The sequence below is a fragment of the Myripristis murdjan genome, chromosome 11 (genome assembly GCF_902150065.1).
Source record: "Myripristis murdjan chromosome 11, fMyrMur1.1, whole genome shotgun sequence".
NCBI lineage: Eukaryota > Metazoa > Chordata > Actinopteri > Holocentriformes > Holocentridae > Myripristis > Myripristis murdjan.
In genome coordinates, this window is record NC_043990.1 from 417,922 (window position 1) to 435,033 (window position 17,112).

At 47.2% G+C, this 17,112-nt stretch overlaps 2 protein-coding genes across 3 annotated transcripts; both read right to left on the reverse strand.

Moving 5' to 3' along the window:
* Positions 1 to 261: 261 nt before the first annotated feature.
* Positions 262 to 5,917, reverse strand: LOC115368265 (oocyte zinc finger protein XlCOF8.4-like). Its single transcript, XM_030064318.1, has 3 exons — positions 5,650 to 5,917; positions 3,638 to 4,057; positions 262 to 1,796 (listed from the first exon to the last, which is right to left on the reverse strand). The coding sequence occupies exons 1-3, from the start codon at positions 5,843 to 5,845 to the stop codon at positions 760 to 762; spliced, it is 1,653 nt and encodes a 550-aa protein (XP_029920178.1). The 5' UTR covers positions 5,846 to 5,917; the 3' UTR covers positions 262 to 759.
* A 1,130-nt stretch (positions 5,918 to 7,047) lies between these two features.
* LOC115368267 (zinc finger protein 771-like) lies at positions 7,048 to 17,034 on the reverse strand. 2 transcript variants are annotated; one of them, XM_030064323.1, is made up of 3 exons: positions 17,019 to 17,034; positions 11,392 to 11,637; positions 7,048 to 8,585 (listed from the first exon to the last, which is right to left on the reverse strand). In XM_030064323.1, the coding sequence occupies exons 2-3, from the start codon at positions 11,564 to 11,566 to the stop codon at positions 7,522 to 7,524; spliced, it is 1,239 nt and encodes a 412-aa protein (XP_029920183.1). In that variant the 5' UTR covers positions 11,567 to 11,637; positions 17,019 to 17,034; the 3' UTR covers positions 7,048 to 7,521. The 2 variants fall into 2 exon arrangements, with proteins under 2 accessions (XP_029920183.1, XP_029920182.1); XM_030064322.1 differs by lacking the exon at positions 17,019 to 17,034 and having other exon boundaries at positions 11,392 to 11,809.
* Positions 17,035 to 17,112: the final 78 nt, after the last annotated feature.

A 17,112-nucleotide genomic window follows, 5' to 3' on the forward strand; every position in this document is an offset into this window, starting at 1 on the left:
GAACAGCTGGACTGCAGATGTTCTGAACTTGTGTGAGGGAACTCCACTGGCTGTGGTGTAGAAAGCAGAGGGCACACTGCTGTGACCCTGAGACAGCTAGAACTGACAGAAATAATAATAATAAAGGGATGGAGCAGAAATACAGAGCGTTTCAGAGCAGCTGTGTGCTGGACAAAACTGATGAGGACAAGTCAGAAGCTGAAGACTCTGAAAAAGTAAATGTACATTATGTGTATGTTTGTAAAGCATTATTACAATAAAGATGATAATAGTGAACTATATTTTTATAGCGCCTTTCAAAACCAGAGTTCCTAGGTGATTCACAAAACACGACACCATACAGTAGAGGTGCAAAGTCAGCAAAAACATTCTTTTGAAACAGCATCATGCCCAGAAAATGCAACACAAGCAGTTATTCCAACAAGTTATCACACAGAGAGATGGAACAAAATATAAAAAGGAACATTAAAATGTTTGAATACACAGTATAAAAGATTATACAAAAGCCAGTCTGTCCAGGTGGGGTTTTAAAAGCCTGTCAAACTGAGTAACAACTATCAGCTCAACCTGCAGCTCTGCAGCTCCACCAACACGCTCAGGGTTTCTGATGAGTGTGTGCCTGGTGAACCTGGTCCCACACACACACACACACACACACACACACACACACACACACACACACACACACACACAACACCTGAAGCTTCTCCCGCCTGAACTTTTGTGTCTTTTCCAAGCTCCTCTCCGCAGACCGAGCAGCTACGAGTCGGTGGTCTTGGCAGCAGAAGTGGTTTTGTCGTTCTGGTGGATCTGCATGTGTTTCTGAACGTGTCCGGTCTGGCTGAAGCGTTTGCTGCAGACGGAGCAGCTGAACGGTTTCTCTCCCTTGTGGATCCTCATGTGGACCTTCATGTTGCTCTTGAAGACAAACGTTTTGCCGCAGAACGAGCAGCTGAAGGGCTTCTGGCCCGTGTGCACCTGCATGTGTCTGTTCAGGTCTCCTTTGTGCTTATAACTCGTGCCGCAGACGGAGCAGCTGAACGGTTTCTCGTCCGTGTGGACTTTGGTGTGTCTGTTGAAGTCTCCTTTGTTCTTAAAGCTTTTTCCACAGACGGAGCAGCTGAACGGTTTCTCTCCTGTGTGGAGTCTCATGTGCGTGACCACCGCTCTGCTCTGACTGAAGATCTGTCCACAGACGGAGCAGCTGAACGGCTTGTCGTTCACGTGAACCTGCATGTGTTTGTGCACGTGTCCGGTCTGTCTGAATGTTTTACTGCAGACGGAGCAGCTGAACGGTTTCTCTCCTGTGTGGATTCTCATGTGTTTTTTCAAGTCCCTTTTATGACTGATACTTTTACCACAGACAGAGCAGCTAAACGGTTTCTCCTCAGTGTTAGATCTGTTGTTGCCTTCAGGTTTGTTCAGTGAGTCTGAGCCTGACCGAGGCTGTCTGCGCTCCCCCCGCTCGTCCTCGCTGTCCTCCGTCTCAGAGGAGTGTGAGGAGAGGAGCTGGCCTTCGCTGACGGGCTGAAGGTCAGCAGCTGCTTCCTCTCCGTCAGCCTCTGTCTCCATCTGTTCAGTGGAGCTGCTCTCATGAAGCTGTGAGGGCGGAGCTTCCTCCTCATCATCCTCACTCTTCACAGGGAACGTGGTGAGATCCTGAAGCTGCTCTGCCTCCTGATTGGTCCACGGCTCCTCCTGTTCCTCTTTAATGGGCGGGGGCTCTGGCTCCTCCTGCTGCTCAGGGAGAACCTCTTCTCTCCTCCCCAGCAGCTGCTGGACGTCTGGAGGTGAAACTGAAACACAGACAGAAACAACAGGAGAAAAGTGAGGGAGAAGCTCAGAGCGCTTTGGGTTGTATTACAACATCAGTTACATCATTACTACAAAGCCTACTCATCATTAAACATATTATTTATTTTCATATTGGCAACATGTATTCATAAGAAATAATTGGCAAATTCTCATCAAAATAATTACTTTTAAATGCTTTATGGTGAATAATATTATTTGTATAAAAAAAAAACTGTCAAAATGAGCCCGACATGACTTCATGAAAACTCTCGATGCCTCAGATGAGCGACACTGGGCGTCAGTGAGCAGCCCTTCACACGCCCTAAAGTCCATTACACCGGAACATTCTCTTTGGCCACTCATGGTTTTAATGGTTGCCCAGTTTAATTATCCACTGGCTGAGCACCGCCATCTGTCCCAGCTAGGCCTGTCACGATAACAAATATTGCTGTGCGATTAATTGCGTTAGGAATTATTGCAATATGCGATAATATTGCGTAATATTGGACTTTTAAGACCATTTTTATTGTTGTTGTAATTTTGATATTTTCAGACCATTCTTTAAACTTATATTATGATAATAAAGGCATAATGAACAAACTACACCCTTTTGAAGAGAAATAAACATGTATTCAACAAGAATATTTAAAAATGTAAACAAGAAAAATTAAATATCCAAAATAAATAAATAAAGACCTTATGAATACAAAAAAATTGACCAACTGGCACTGATAACAAAAAATGCACTGTAATAAAAAAAAAAAAAAAAAAAAAAAAACACAATCAAAAATGTTGAAAATGACTCTGTCTCTTATCAAAAATGCACTTGAATAAAAAACAAAAACAATATAAAAAATAGACTTTTTCTCTATTAAGAAAAAAACATTCAAAAACTACACACAACCAAAACAACGTGCGTGCATGCGTGCGCGTGCGTGCGTGTGTAGCCCATGGCCCCGCCCCCCCACAGAGACAAAGACGCTGGATGACAGGAGCGTTCCCTCCGTTCATTCATCTGATGAAGCAGCTCACCTGACACCTGGCTGACAGACGAGGCTCGGCAGTGTCTCTTGTCCTCTGGTCTCTTTGGCAGAGACGAGGAAAACAGACACGCATGAATGTGGCGAATAATCGCAGTCAGAAAAGTTTCCAACTTCATTTAAATTTACCGTGCAATTAACTGACTTATGGCATATAGCGACAGGCGTAGTCCCAGCCACGCCTTGACTGTGTGGCTCTGGCTGGCGTTCAGGTGAACAGAGGACTGAACCTTCCTGGAAACTGAATGAATGAAAGTGAGCAGGCGAGTGCTGCTGCGCTGAGGGCCTCCTCAGAACCAACCCTGTGCTGGGACACGAGGCGGCTGCTCCAGACTCAGCCTGTGAACACGTTAGTGTCAGGGGTGGAGTTAGGGGTCTGGGTGAGGCTGACGGTCAAAATGACAGGAAATTGTAGTCAACAGGCCACTAACTCTTAAGGGTGGAGAAAAAAACAACAAAAATCAAACAAACAAAAAAACTGATCCAGCTGGTTATCGCAAAACTTAGTGTGTGAATGTTGCATCGATACACGAAAACCAAGACGCTGCAACGCCCCCTACAGGTTCCTCTGCCAGAGCCGCTCAGCCAGACTGAAGGGACGGGAAAACCTGGTCTGACTGGATCAGTCAGCTGCTGGCACAGTTTGAAAGAAGATGATACAACACAACACTCAGCATATTGCATCATTTTTCAAATCTTAATATTATCGTGTTGTGACTTCAGTATCATGGGCCTGTCCTGGTGCTGCTGTTAGGAAACACTTCATTAACAACGAGGAGATGCTGTTGGATTTGAACGCTGACCTGCGTCAGGCTGAAGAGCCTCCAGAAGCTCCAGCTGCTCGTTCCCGTGTGAGCGTGGAACGTGTTCTGCGTTCTCCGCCAGCGTTCTTCCAAACAGCCCGACGATCTCTTCCACGGCGGCGCTGATCCGCCGGCCGAGTGACGCTCGCAGCGTTTGGACTCGTTTGGCAGAACGACAGGAAGTCGATCTCCTCCGTTTGTTGGCAGCAGAGGAGCTTTGTTCAGGGGAGAGGAGCTGCTCCTCCTCATCATCCTCGCTCTTCACAGGGAACGTGGTGAGATCGTGAAGCTGCTCTGTCTCCTGATTGGTCCAGAGCTCCTCCTGCTCCTCTTTGATGTGGGGGGGCTCTGGCTCCTCCTGGTCCACCACTTCTTCTTCTTCTTCTTCTTCTTCTTGGCTCACCAGCAGCTGCTTGATGTCTGTGACATCAGGAGGACAGAGAAGAAAACCAGACACCGTGAGACTCTTCCCCCTGGAAACATCCTGACCCTTCACAGCATCACACAAACAGTGAGAGCCTTTCTACAGACAAAGGGAAGAAAATTGTATGTATGTATTTTAGGTTAATAATGAACAAATAACAAACAATAAATGAATATAAGACACAAACGCAGGCTACAATGGTCTAATATTGAGGAACTTCAATATTCACGCGTGGTTTTTGTTATCCCATGTTTGGGATAATGGATGTTTATATCCCAAGAAAGAGCAAGCTTTGAACTTTAAATTAAAACAGAAATCAGATTTTTTAAGACATTCCCACATGCAGTTATGGGCCAATGAAAATGTGATGTGAAAACTTTTTTTTGGATTTGGAGGAGCTGCCGTCCAGAAAGCGATGCATATATCTGACTAAGCATTAATGCTTTGAACAGTCCATGTGTGGATCTCAAAGCTCTGAGAAAATCAAGAAGCTGGGGCAAATACAAAGTTGTTTTCTGAAGGCCCAAACATGGTCCACCACAAAACCTGTGTAATTTTGTTTCCATTTTTGAGGGGCTGGCATGCCTGCCAGTTATGATGTATGACAGATGTGTTTGTATATTCTGAGAGAGCAGGTGGAGGTGTGTTATCGTACCAAATTTCAGTTTCCTATGTGGTGTAGTTCCTGAGATACTGACACCTGAAAATGGAGGAAAAATAAGGACGCACCAAAGTCGACACATACTCCCCTCACTAAACTGTCCGCATCTCAAAAAGGATCCATCCGAGCAAACTAAAAATTTACAGTGAGCCTGTTGGATAAATAAGGAACAACTGGGGAATTTTTCAGATTTTTTTGAGACCCAAGTGCGTGGGCCACTTGGTGAAATGACGTGGAATGACCCATGAGCGCTGCTCGGAGTGTGTGGCTCCAGCCGAGCTGCACAGCGCCCCCTCGTGGCTCCAGCCGAGCTGCACAGCGCCCCCTCGTGGCTCCAGCCGAGCTGCACAGCGCCCCCTCGTGGCTCCAGCCGAGCTGCACAGCGCCCCCTCGTGGCTCCAGCCGAGCTGCACAGCGCCCCCTCGTGGCTCCAGCCGAACTGCACAGCGCCCCCTCGTGGCTCCAGCCGAGCTGCACAGCGCCCCCTCGTGGCTCCTGCAGCGCCTTCAGTCCTGTTCCAGCTGCTGTGGAAACGCGTCCGCAGCCAAAACAACATCCAAGTGTCAGATTTTTGAGCGGAGTCTGGTTCGTCCCGCCGTTCTCTTCCCACAGGACAGAACGGCGGGACGAACACAGCCGTCCCGTCCTCAGCAGCTGTCCCGGGACAGAGACAAACAGCAGGGAGAACAGCAGGGAGCGGCTGAACAACGTTGAATGTTCTCCATCAGCAAAGTGACTGAGGAGGACATGTTTGGGAAGCTAACTGTTAGCCGCTAGCTAGCGAGCAGCAGCAGCAGGCGGACCGGGTCCCTGCTGTTCAGTCCGCGGCTTTAAAGGCAGCAGCTGCTCGGATCATGTGGAGGCGCTGAGCTGGGACTTTAATGAGAGCAGCGGAGGCGGCACAACGGACAAAAACCTGCTACCAACCCGCTTTGTGGATCCGGATCTCCGGCTGAACAACATCTTCCAGCAGTCTGCGTTGGCGCTCAATCTCTTCTTCGTACTCTGTTATTGTTGTTTCAAACAGCCCAAAGATCTCTGCGACAGCCGCGCGCAGCCGCTGCTCCAGCACGCACCGCAGCCTCCGCACCGCAGACATCTTCACGCACGCACGCACGCACATACACACACACACACGTGCGCGCCCAGAAAACACAGTTTGACCTGCCGGGCTGCGAGCTCCGGCCTGTTCCGGAAGCAGAACAACAACACTTCCTGCTCTGGGTTTTCTCCTTTCAAAATAAAAAGCCTCATACCCGCCAGAGTGAGCTTCATTCTCAGGCAGCGCACGAGTTTTTTCACATTTCCTTCACTTCCGCTCTGATTAAGTTTTATTTGCTCGATGCGCATTAATCCACATGAGCGCTTCACACACACACACACACACACACACACACACACACACGGTGTCAGAGGGAGGGCGGCTGATCTGTCGGTAAAACACTGAAAGTCTTTTTTGTGAAGCTACATGGAAACACATATTTTCTGCATTCTAACAATTTCCCCGTGAATTAAATTACAGTAAAAATAAACCTTTCCCTTTTTAATTAAGAAAAAAAAATTGGGGGGCGGGGGGGATTTCATGGAAATCTTTTTGGCATACTTTATGGTAATTAGTAATTTCACAATATAATTCCATTAATCATGAATACAGTTTTAAGATAATTTTTGAAAGTTTTGAGAATTTTTGAGTTTTTTTTTTTTTTTCGTAATTATCTGGTCATTTTCTCTCCTTTTTGTGACAATTTTATAATTAATTTCTTGTAATTTCTTACCTGGATTTTGCTAATTTTCCGATTGTTTCCTTGTATTTTTAAGAAAACCTTTTTCTGTGCTGGTTTTTCTCTTTCAGTAATGTTACTGTTCCAGGTGTGTGTGACATGCGGTAAATACAGAGCGTTTTTTTTTATTATTATTATTGAAGGGGTTAGGGTTAGCCCTTAAATCATTTGCTTTACTTTCGTCCTGGTTTGGTTTCAGCCGCTTTGCTTTTGTGGTTTAATTTCCTTCGTGTGAGTGTTTCTCTGACTGGTGCTTTGTTTTGTTGAAACAAAGTGAATTTTGATTTATGTTTGTATTTACATATGTCAGTTTTTTTAAATAAAGTTCTTTGTTGTTTGTTTTGTTTGACTGCAGCTTCATATCCTCTTCACTTCCTGTTTGGGCTTCATGTCACACGTCTGACGTCGCTCAGGTTCTAATTCTGTCTTTGTTTCTGTTGAATTGTGTCTTTTAAATCTCATGTGGTTTTGAAAGGTGCCATCAAAAAAAAAAAAAAAAAAACCCTTGCCTTGCCTCACAGCGAGTTACACATGTGACTCTTGTTAGTTTCAGGCATTTCATCTTTATTTCTGAACACAGACAGAAAAATTACAAAGCAAATTTAAAAACAGTGACAGCGTCCAACATGGCCGCCTCACGAACCTCGACGCAGCGGCCCTGTCGCAGCCCACCTCGCTGGATTATAAACCAGTACTGGATTATAACCCCTGTACCTGCATAAGAATGACAATAAAGTGAATCTGAATCTGAACTCCAGCAAAGCGGCTTCCTCACAGCCGTGCTCCGGGGCTTTAGGGAGAGCGCCTGCTGGGATCAGCGTGGAAACACGTTTCCTGACGAGCGGCGGCTTGGCGGCTGATGTCAGTCCCAGACGTGTGCAGACGCAGGACTTTAAAGGCGACACGGCGCGGCGTGCTCAGTCCCACCGGCCGGTTGTTTGGTATTGGTCAAAGTGAGAGGGGGGTTGTGAGCGCCCTGCCGGGGGGAGGGGCCCGGGCCTCCCAGCGTCTCTGCAGTTCACTTGCTGCTGCTCGGACCGGCACACTTGTGGCTTTTGACGTGCGACAGCAGGCTGAACTTCCTCCCACACACGCTGCAGCTGAACGGTTTCTCTCCCGTGTGGATCCTCATGTGTTTATTCAGATTTCCCTTTTCACTGAATTTTTTGCCGCAGGCCGTGCAGGTGAAGGGCTTCTCCCCGGTGTGGACCCTCGTGTGCCTGACCAGCGCCCCCCTCTCGCTGTAGCTGTTGTTGCACACGGAGCAGCTGAAGGGTTTCTCCCCCGTGTGGATCCTCATGTGGGACGCCAACGTGCCGCTCTGGCTGAACCTCTTGCCGCAGATGAAGCAGCCGAAGGGCCTCTCCCCGGTGTGCTGCCTCATGTGGGTCTGCAGGCTTCCTTTCTGCCTGAACCTTTTGCCGCACACGGTGCAGGGAAACGGCTTCTCGCCCGTGTGGCTGGTCATGTGTTTCTGCAGGATTCCGTTGTGGCGGAAGGTTTTGCCACAAATGGAGCAGCGTGCACGTTTCTCCCCGCGACGGCCTCTCCTGTGTGCGCGGCTCTTGCTGCTTTTCGCTGAGTCTGACCCGGCCTGGGGGTCTGTGGTCTCGCCCGGCGGCTCGTCCAGGTCCTCGCTGTTGAAACAGTGCGAGAAGATGAACTGGCCGTCGTTACTCGCTTTGATAAAACTGGTCAGATCCAAGTCGAGGGGTTCTGGTAATCCACAGTGGTTCATGTCGGGCTCTGTCTTGATCTGTTCGGTGGAGCTGCTGCTCTCTCTGCTCTCGGCTTGGCTGTGATGAAGCGGTGAGGGCTGAGCTTCCTCTTCCTCTTCCTCTTCCTCTTCCTCTCTCTTCACTCTGACGGGGCCGAACGTGAACTTGTTGACCTCGGCCTCCTCCAGCCCCGGAAGCTGCTCTGCGTCGTCCTCGGTGAAGAGTTCCTCCGCTTCCTGTTTGATGCGCAGGGGCTCCGGCTGCTGCTGCTGCTCCGGCTGCTGCTGCTGCTGCTGCTCGCTGGCGGCCTCTTCCTCGCCGATGAAGATCAGCTCATGGACGTCCGGAGGTAAAGGCTGATAGGCTGAAAAAAACACACGGACATTTTTTAAAGAAAACATGCAAAAGTCAGCGTATTAAATGTTGCATATCAGGGAGAATGTCATGTTTCAGGAATCGTGTCTACAGGTAGAGTCATCATCATCATCATCATCATCACCATCACCATCATCGTCACTGTCCAGGTGAGCCAGCAGGTGGCGCTCAGCTCATAGTGTCTGGTGACTCTTTACCAAACACTTTTGGCATTTTTGTGCCTGTCTGACTCGTTTCCTCAAATGCTTTCAGATTAAAAATATTTAAAATCTGATTGGCTTTGAGTCACTTCACTGAACCTGCAGACTGCTCGCTCCGCTCAGAGGACAAATAAACAGGGAAGAGAGACGAGTGTGTGTGTGTGTGTGTGTGTGTGTGTCTTTCTGAAACAGCAGCACGATGAGACTCACTTTTATTGGCCGTTAGTTCAGAGACCTGTTGCCTAGCAACCAGCCCAAAGAGCTCCAGTTACCTAGCTACCAGGCCAAGCAAAGCAGCTCCAGTTGCCTAGCAACCAAAGTTGCCTGACTGCTAACCAAAGCAGCTCCAGTTGCCTAGCAACCAGCCTGAATCATTTACTGAGTGCAAACAGACTCACAGTGACAGAAACTCCACAACTTCCCACTGCTCCTGCCTGTCTCTCTGCCTGCCTGTCTCTCTGCCTGTCTGTCTGTCTGCCTGCCTGTCTGTCTGCCTGTCTCTCTGCCTGCCTGTCTGTCTGTCTGCCTGTCTCTCTGTCTGCCTGCCTGTCTCTCTGTCTGCCTGCCTGTCTGTCTCTGTCTGCCTGTCTCTCTCTCTGCCTGCCTGTCTGTCTGTCTGCCTGTCTCTCTGCCTGCCTGTCTGTCTGCCTGTCTCTCTGTCTGTCTGCCTGTCTCTGTCTGCCTGCCTGTCTCTCTGTCTGTCTGCCTGTCTCTCTGTCTGCCTGCCTGTCTCTCTGTCTGCCTGCCTGTCTGTCTGTCTGCCTGCCTGTCTGTCTCTGTCTGTCTGTCTCTCTGTCTGCCTGCCTGTCTGTCTCTGCCCGCCTGTCTCTCTGTCTGCCTGCCTGTCTGTCTCTCTGTCTGCCTGTCTCTCTGTCTGCCTGCCTGTCTGTCTGTGTTGGTTTATTTTAGTTTCTTTTCTTCTGAAATGTTTTCATAAATTCCCGTCAGAGGGTAAATGTTTGGTTGGAAGTTTTGTGCAAATGCTTTCCAAGAAATATGACCCCACTCTGCCTGATGGGGGCGCTATAATTAAAGGCCAAAATTTTAAATGTTAAAAAGTCCTGCGTCCTTCACTGTGAGTCTGACTGACTTGACCCTGGCACCGACATGAGTCCTCACTCCACAAATCTGCCTCGAGAACCTGGAGGCTCCGCCATGTTGGATTTTCTGTCATCCTGACTTGTTTTAATTTGTTGTCGTTCAGTTTTTATCGTCTCTAAAGAAATGATCAACATCGTTTCCTTTTTTTTCTCCTTCATATTCAGTAAAAAGGAAAAAACATGATTTTCACACGAACTTTGATGTGCCGGGTTGGCGTCTGAGGGATTATAGCTGGAATTTTTCATCAGTTTTCATTTTTTATTTCAGTCTCCAGACTGGGTTCTCTGGTCCCAGTTCAGTTGTTGTTGCTGTCAGTGTCAGTGGGAGTCAGTGGTTTTATTCTAATCTGGCTGCTGTTTGTCAGATTAGCTCTTCACTTTGTGAAGGCAGAGACTCCCAGTCTCTCTCACACACACACACACACACACACACACACACACACACTGACTGCACTGCAGTTTAGTTTTCCAACAACACATCACTTTTTTCTAAAGTCTAGTTTTTTTCTATTTCAGTTCAACTCAAATGTTTAAACAGAATATCTTTTCTGTTTTTTTTAAAATGCTAAACTTTGATGTTTTCTTTTTTCACACATGTTCTGCAGGTTTGCTGCCTGATCACCTGATCTCTGCCCGGAGCACTAGACAATGCGATAAGCAAGTTACAAAAAACAAAAAAAAAAACAAAAAAACAAACAAACAAACAAAAAAAACCACGTAAAAACATTAAAGCAAGAAGTAAAGAAAAGAGAAAAATACTTGATAATTAGCAAAACAAAATAAAATGTAAAGTTGATTATTAATAAATTGAGATAAACGGCAGATCAGTGACGCTGGATCAGATTTGTTGGGTTTAAATTCTTTTACAGGATTTTAATGCTGGGTTTCTGTCCACACACACACACACACACACACACACACACACACACACACACACACACACACACACACACACACACACACACGAGACGAGGCGGAGAACAGAGTGAAGAACACGGAGCTTGCCCGGGCCGCGGCTCGGGGGCTTCATGTTTCCGGTGTATTTTGTCTGCTCTGAGGAACCGACCGTAAAGAAATGTTCAGTCGCCATTTTGGAGGCGTTTCTGTCCGGTGGCACAAACGGCTTCACTTTGCAGAGACACTGCGAAAACTCAGAGCCTCCGCCCGGGCTGATAAAACACCCCGCCGCTGGCCCGGCCCGGCCCGGCCCGGCCCGGCCCGGCCCGGAGACACCCGCCGGGCGGCTCAGCTCTGCTGGCGGGGCGGCAGGTCGCTCTGAGCCGCTGCTTCCGTGTCGGCCTGCTGGCAGGCTAAGCTAACGGTTAGCCGTCATGCTAATGAGCGCGAGCCCCTGCCGCTCTGATAGAAAATAAAATGAAATAAAATGAAATGAAATGAAGTGAGGTGAGGGGAGGTGAAGAGAGGGGAGGTGAAGAGCCTGCGGAGCTGCGACAGGAGGGGAAAGCAGTAAAATGTAGGGAGAGTGTGTACCGACCCTCCGTCTCCAGCGGGCGGATCTCGGGCTTCGCCGCGGCGCCCAGCAGTTTGCGCTGCCGGTCGATCTCCTCCTCGTAGTCGGTCAGAGTCCGCTCGAACATGCCGATGATCTCCTCCACGGCCAGGGTCAGCCGCTGGTTGACGAAGGCCCGCAGCAGCTCGATGGTGGACATGTTGGACACGGCCGCGCTGCTCGGAGTGTGTGTGTGTGTGTGTGTGTGTGTGTGTGTGTGTGTGTGTGTGTGTCGGGCCTGAACCTGCTGCCTGTTTGTGTTGTTGTTGCTAGGCAACAGCTGCTCGTCACCCGGCCAGCTGTTTGCTGAGTCAGCTGGAAGAAAGGAGGCTGAATTATACAGCTGTTACAAAACTTAAATTCATAACAACAACAACAACAATAATAACTGAAAAAAATAACTCATGAATTTTGGAGTGCAGCGCGTCTTCCGGTCCAGCAAGGTGGGGGGTGAGGGGCTCTGACCTCTGACCTTTGACCTCTGAACAATGACCGCTGAGTAATCTGCATCAGCTAAAGTTTGTTTTTCTTATAATCGAGGCGTGACCTGAGAGCTCTGTTTCAGGACAGCATGGTTTCTGCTGCCACAGCAACATTTTATTTATTGGCGCCATTTTGTTTTCCATATCGACTGGAAAAACAAACAAACAAAACAGTTTGGTCCTTTTACTGCAGAAATTCCCCCTAACATTATATTTGGTTGCTGTGTTTATAGTAACAAAAATGATCATGTTTTTTTCCATATTAATGTCATTTTACTTGCCAAATCCCACATTCACAAATGCAAATTTACCAAAAAACAACAACTAAATTCTTCATATTTATGAAGAAAATGGAACAAAACAAAAAGCTGTCCCAATGTTTTGATGTGATTTTATGGATCTTGTCTCAGTGCTTCTTCTGTCTGTAAGCGATGCTGTTGTCTTCTTTGTGTGATCATGATTTGAAATAAAGATTTACGTAAAAAAACAAACAAAACAAAACAAAACAAACAAACAAAAAAACAACAACACATTTTTTTTTTCTCAATTTTGGACTTTCAAACGAAGGCACGCGCCCTAAACACGTCAGGTTTCGTGTTGAAGTTTGTTGATGTGTGTTTCCCCGGCGGCTCAGGTGAAGAAACACAACCTGAGTCATGCCGGCCGTCACTGAGCTCATAGTGTTTTACTGACAGCTGTTTCCACTATTCTGTCCCCCTCATTGTGTATAAATAGGGAGGACAAAAAAATCAGTATAATGCAGTCCAGTAGCAGACCTCTGCAAACTACAACCTCAGTAATAAACACAGAATTAAAGTGACACATTCTGCACAATGTCAACAGCGCATTGTCTCCTTTTCCTCCTGACATGTTAAACACTCGTGATATCCCTAGCAACACCCTAGCAACCACTTTAGCAACAAACTAGAAACACCTTAGCAACCACCCAGAACTCCATAGCAACCACCTTGCAACACCTGTGCAACCAGTTTGACTATTTTAGCAACTACCTAGCAACACCTGAGCAACCACAGTGAATACCTTAGCAATCAGGTAGCAACACTCTAACATCCACTTTAGTAACAAACTAGAACACCATAGCAACCAACAAGGAACACCTTAGCAACCACCTAGCAACACCTGAACAATCAGCTTGAATATCTTAGCAACACTGTAGCAACCACGTCAACAGCCAACCAGAACATCACAGTTAGAAAAACCTTAGTAACTACTTGGAACGCCATAGCAACCAACAAGAAACACCATAACAACCGCCCAGAAGACCATGGCAACCATCTAGCAACACCTGAGCAACCATATTGAATACCTTAGCAACCACCTAGCAACACCTGAACAACCATCCCAGCAGCACACCTGAGCTACACCTTAGCAACCACATATTAACAGACCAGTATATTCCAGAAAGCCCAGTTGTTCTGGGAAAACTCCTCCCAGTCTGTTCTGCCACCAAACTCCTGATCTGAGGGTTTCTGGAGAAATTAGAAGGTGGTAAATTATATCTGAATCCATGTAAATTCACCAAAGACTCGCCTGTGCTCTGGACGCCGCGCACCCTCCGTCTGTCACTGAAGAAGAACAGCAGGACAGCAGAACAAAGTCAGCTGAGGGGGAGAACACACACACACACACACACACACACACACACACACACACACACACACACACAGAGAGAGAGAGAGAGAGAGAGAGAGAGAGAGAGAGAGAGAGAACAATGTCAGAGAGTTGAGAATCTTCCTCTAATATTTACATTTCCAGCTGCTGTTTGTTGCTGCTCACATCAGAAGGATTTTCCTCAGCGCCGGTTCCTCTCTCTGTACCGCTGGGGCAAAATTTAATGTCTCTACCATTTACCATCCCATGGGAAATCACGAAATCATTTCTGAAGAAGACATAATAACAACACCAACAGCAATAATAATAATTATAGTAATACAGCACAAAACAAGTGAGTCTCTGCTCTATGGGCTTGAACCCCTAAAAAACAATTACAAGAAATGTATATGTATCATAATGTAAATGAAAAATGTAAACGTCAGATCAGTGATGCTAAACTGACATTAGATTTCTTTTGTTTATATGTTTGCATGAGGCGCCTGTGTGCAGCCTGAGGCGGAACACCGTGTGGCCGTCTCACGAGATCGTTTTTACCGGGTTTCCCTCTGAATGACGGATCAGGGAGTGTCTCTGGTTTATTGTCGTGTCGCCGGTGAGGAGTCCAGCGCTGCAGCTTCACCGACATACTTTTTAATGTTTTTAATGTTTCTAATATTGGACGGACAGTAACACCGTCTCCCACCGCCGCGGCAGCTCCTGTGTGGACTCTCATCTGCTTCTTTCTCGCTAAAACTTTCATTGCAAATCGCGCCGCTGAGTGGTTTCTCTCCGGTGTGAACCCTCGTGTGCCTTTTCAGATCTACTTTCTCACCAAAACTTTTTCCACACATGGCAAAACCAAACGGTTTCTCTCAAGTGTGGCCCTTGATGTGCCTAACCAGCGCGCCCCTCTCTGTCATCTTTACTGCAAACAGAGCAGCGGTGCGGTTTCTCCCCGTGTGAAACCTCATGTGCGTCTCCAGATATTCCTTGAATCCAAACATTTTACTGCAAACATAAGAAAATTACCTCACATTAAGCCAAAAAGAAGATATTTTTCCTGTAACATAACTTAAACGTACTATATAATTCTATAGTTTTCTGGACATTTTCTGCAGTTATTTGATCATTTTCCCTTAATTTTCTCCGTCACTTTTTCTTAGCTTTCTTAGTTAATTTCTGGGTGGTCGTCAGATTTCTTGTGTATAAATGCCTTTCACAAGCATTTAACCTTTTGAAACCTGAGCAATTTGGCTTGATTTCTTTCCAAAACAGGGAAAAAACAAATGAGCAACTTGGCAAGAAATGATGAGAAAATAGCCGAGCAGCACAGCGCCCCCTCGTGGCTCCTGCAGCGCCTTCAGTCCTGTTCCAGCTGTGTCCGCAGCCAAAACAACATCCAGATTTTTGAACGGAGTCTGGTTCGTCCCGCCTTTCTCTTCCCACAGGACAGAACGTGACACACACCGCGTGACATCACGGGAGGCACGCTGTGACACATGGATGTGACGTCACTTTAAATAATCCCTTGTTATTTTTGTTTGTGTATTTATTTCATTCATAATAAATTAAATTAATATAATTTAAGTTTTTCTCATATTATTTATCCAGGAGGCTCCCGCTGAGCTCCCAGGGAGTACTGTGGATATTTATTGGTTAATTTTGTGACATGAACAATAATTCTGACAATTAATTATATCTATCAGACACATCAATTAGCACAAAGTGCTTAACGATGAGAAATGTCAGAACAACAGCAACACGTGAAGAAGAGGAGCTGAACATCTGCAGAAACACACAAGTTCAGAACATCTGCAGTCCAGCTGTTCCAGCATCACCGCGTCACCAGGAGAGTCTGAGGCCACAGAGCAGCTGTGCAGCTTCACCCTGTTACAGCTCTAATACTGAGGAGGCTGATCGGCTCGGTGCTTTTCTGGAAACTGATGCTGAATGTAAAATGTGCTGCAGGGTTTTGGGAGGCCCTGAGGACGGAAAAGGGACTTTGTGTCTTCACTGTTTCTGCTGAAGGATTTTACCTCCAACTCGATCGAATCACATCAGATCAACTAACTAGTAACTAATTCTACTAGTATTACTACTACTACTACTACTGATACGACTACTACTGCTTCCTGTACTACTTCAACTGTTGCAACTACTAAGAGAAATAATAATAATAATAATAATAATAATAATCATAATAATCATAATCATAATAATAATCATCATCATCATCTTAATATCTGGCATTAGTGTGTTTGCCTCATCTGTCCGGCAGGTGGCGGTAACGCGAAACCTTCGCTGTTTTCCAACCCGCCGTTAAACAGCACCACAGAAGAAGAAGCGGCAAGATGGCGGCCGGGCCGTGCGCTCTCTTGTGTGCAGAGTAAAATGTGCGGGTCGCAGCGCAGCTTCCCCCTGCAGCGGAGCTCCAGGAGACTCTGGACGGACTGATGATCCACCTGGACGGACTGATGATCCACCTGGACGGACTGATGATCCACCTGGACGGACTTTGCTTCCTTCGCTGTTTCTCCTGAAGGTTTGGAGCTCAGACTCTCCTCCCGCTGCTCCGCCGAGCTGCTGCGAGTCAGCAGAGCAGAGGAGAGGAGGAGGAGGAGGAGGAGAGAGGTGAGGAGAGGAGAGGAGAGGAGGAGGAGGAGGAGGAGGAGGAGGAGAGGAGGAGGAGCGTGTGTCTGCTCTGAAGGACAAAGTGTGGATTTGGAAAATCTCTGTCAGAGGAGATGCGGGACGTGCGGGAGCTGAGGTCGCTGGTCCAGCAGCGACTGGCTGCGGCTGCTGAGGAGATATTTGGGCTGTTTGAAAGAACGATAGCAGAGTACGAGGAGGAGAACCGCCGACAGCGCCGCCTGCTGGACGCTGTGCTCAACCCGGAAGTCAGGCTGCACCCAGCAGGTGGGTCCCGTCCCGCTCCAGTTGCACCGTTTCTCTGCAGTTTCAGTGCAGCTGCGGTCAGAGAGCACAGAGACAGCAAGAGCTCCCACTCTGCTCCAAATGTCTGGTCACATGTCCTCAACAAGCCGCTCCCGGAGGAACATGATGCTGACAATATTAATATTAATGTTATTAGCACTGATGACGTCAGCTCGTCATCCTGTGGGCAGGACTCTGTCACCTGATTTGAACTCAGTCGGTCACATGACCCGCTCTGCACCATCACTGCTGAATGTGCTGCTGCCTGTCTGGTCTTTTATTGTGAAGGAGCTGGCTCTCTGAAGCTCCTGTTGTCACATATTATTGTTGTTGTTCTGTTCGCACTGAAATGACTGTGTCTGATTATGAGGCGTCTCACATGTATTATAACATTCAGTGGGGTTTGGCGCCATCTAGTGGTGATACGTGGCAACTGCACTCACCTGCTTGTTTTTTGTTTTGTTTTTTCATGCACATGCCCACACAGTTACCCCCAGTTAAATGTTCTGACGTTTTTCTACTATATCAATAGCTGTGATCTGCTCAGGTAAACTTACTGTCAGTTTTCGCTAATATATATATGTGTGTGTGTGTGTGTGTGTGTGTGTGTGTGTGTGTGTGTGTGTGTGTGTTTCAGTGATGCCTCAGCAGCTGCTGGTGTGTAAAGAAGAGGTTC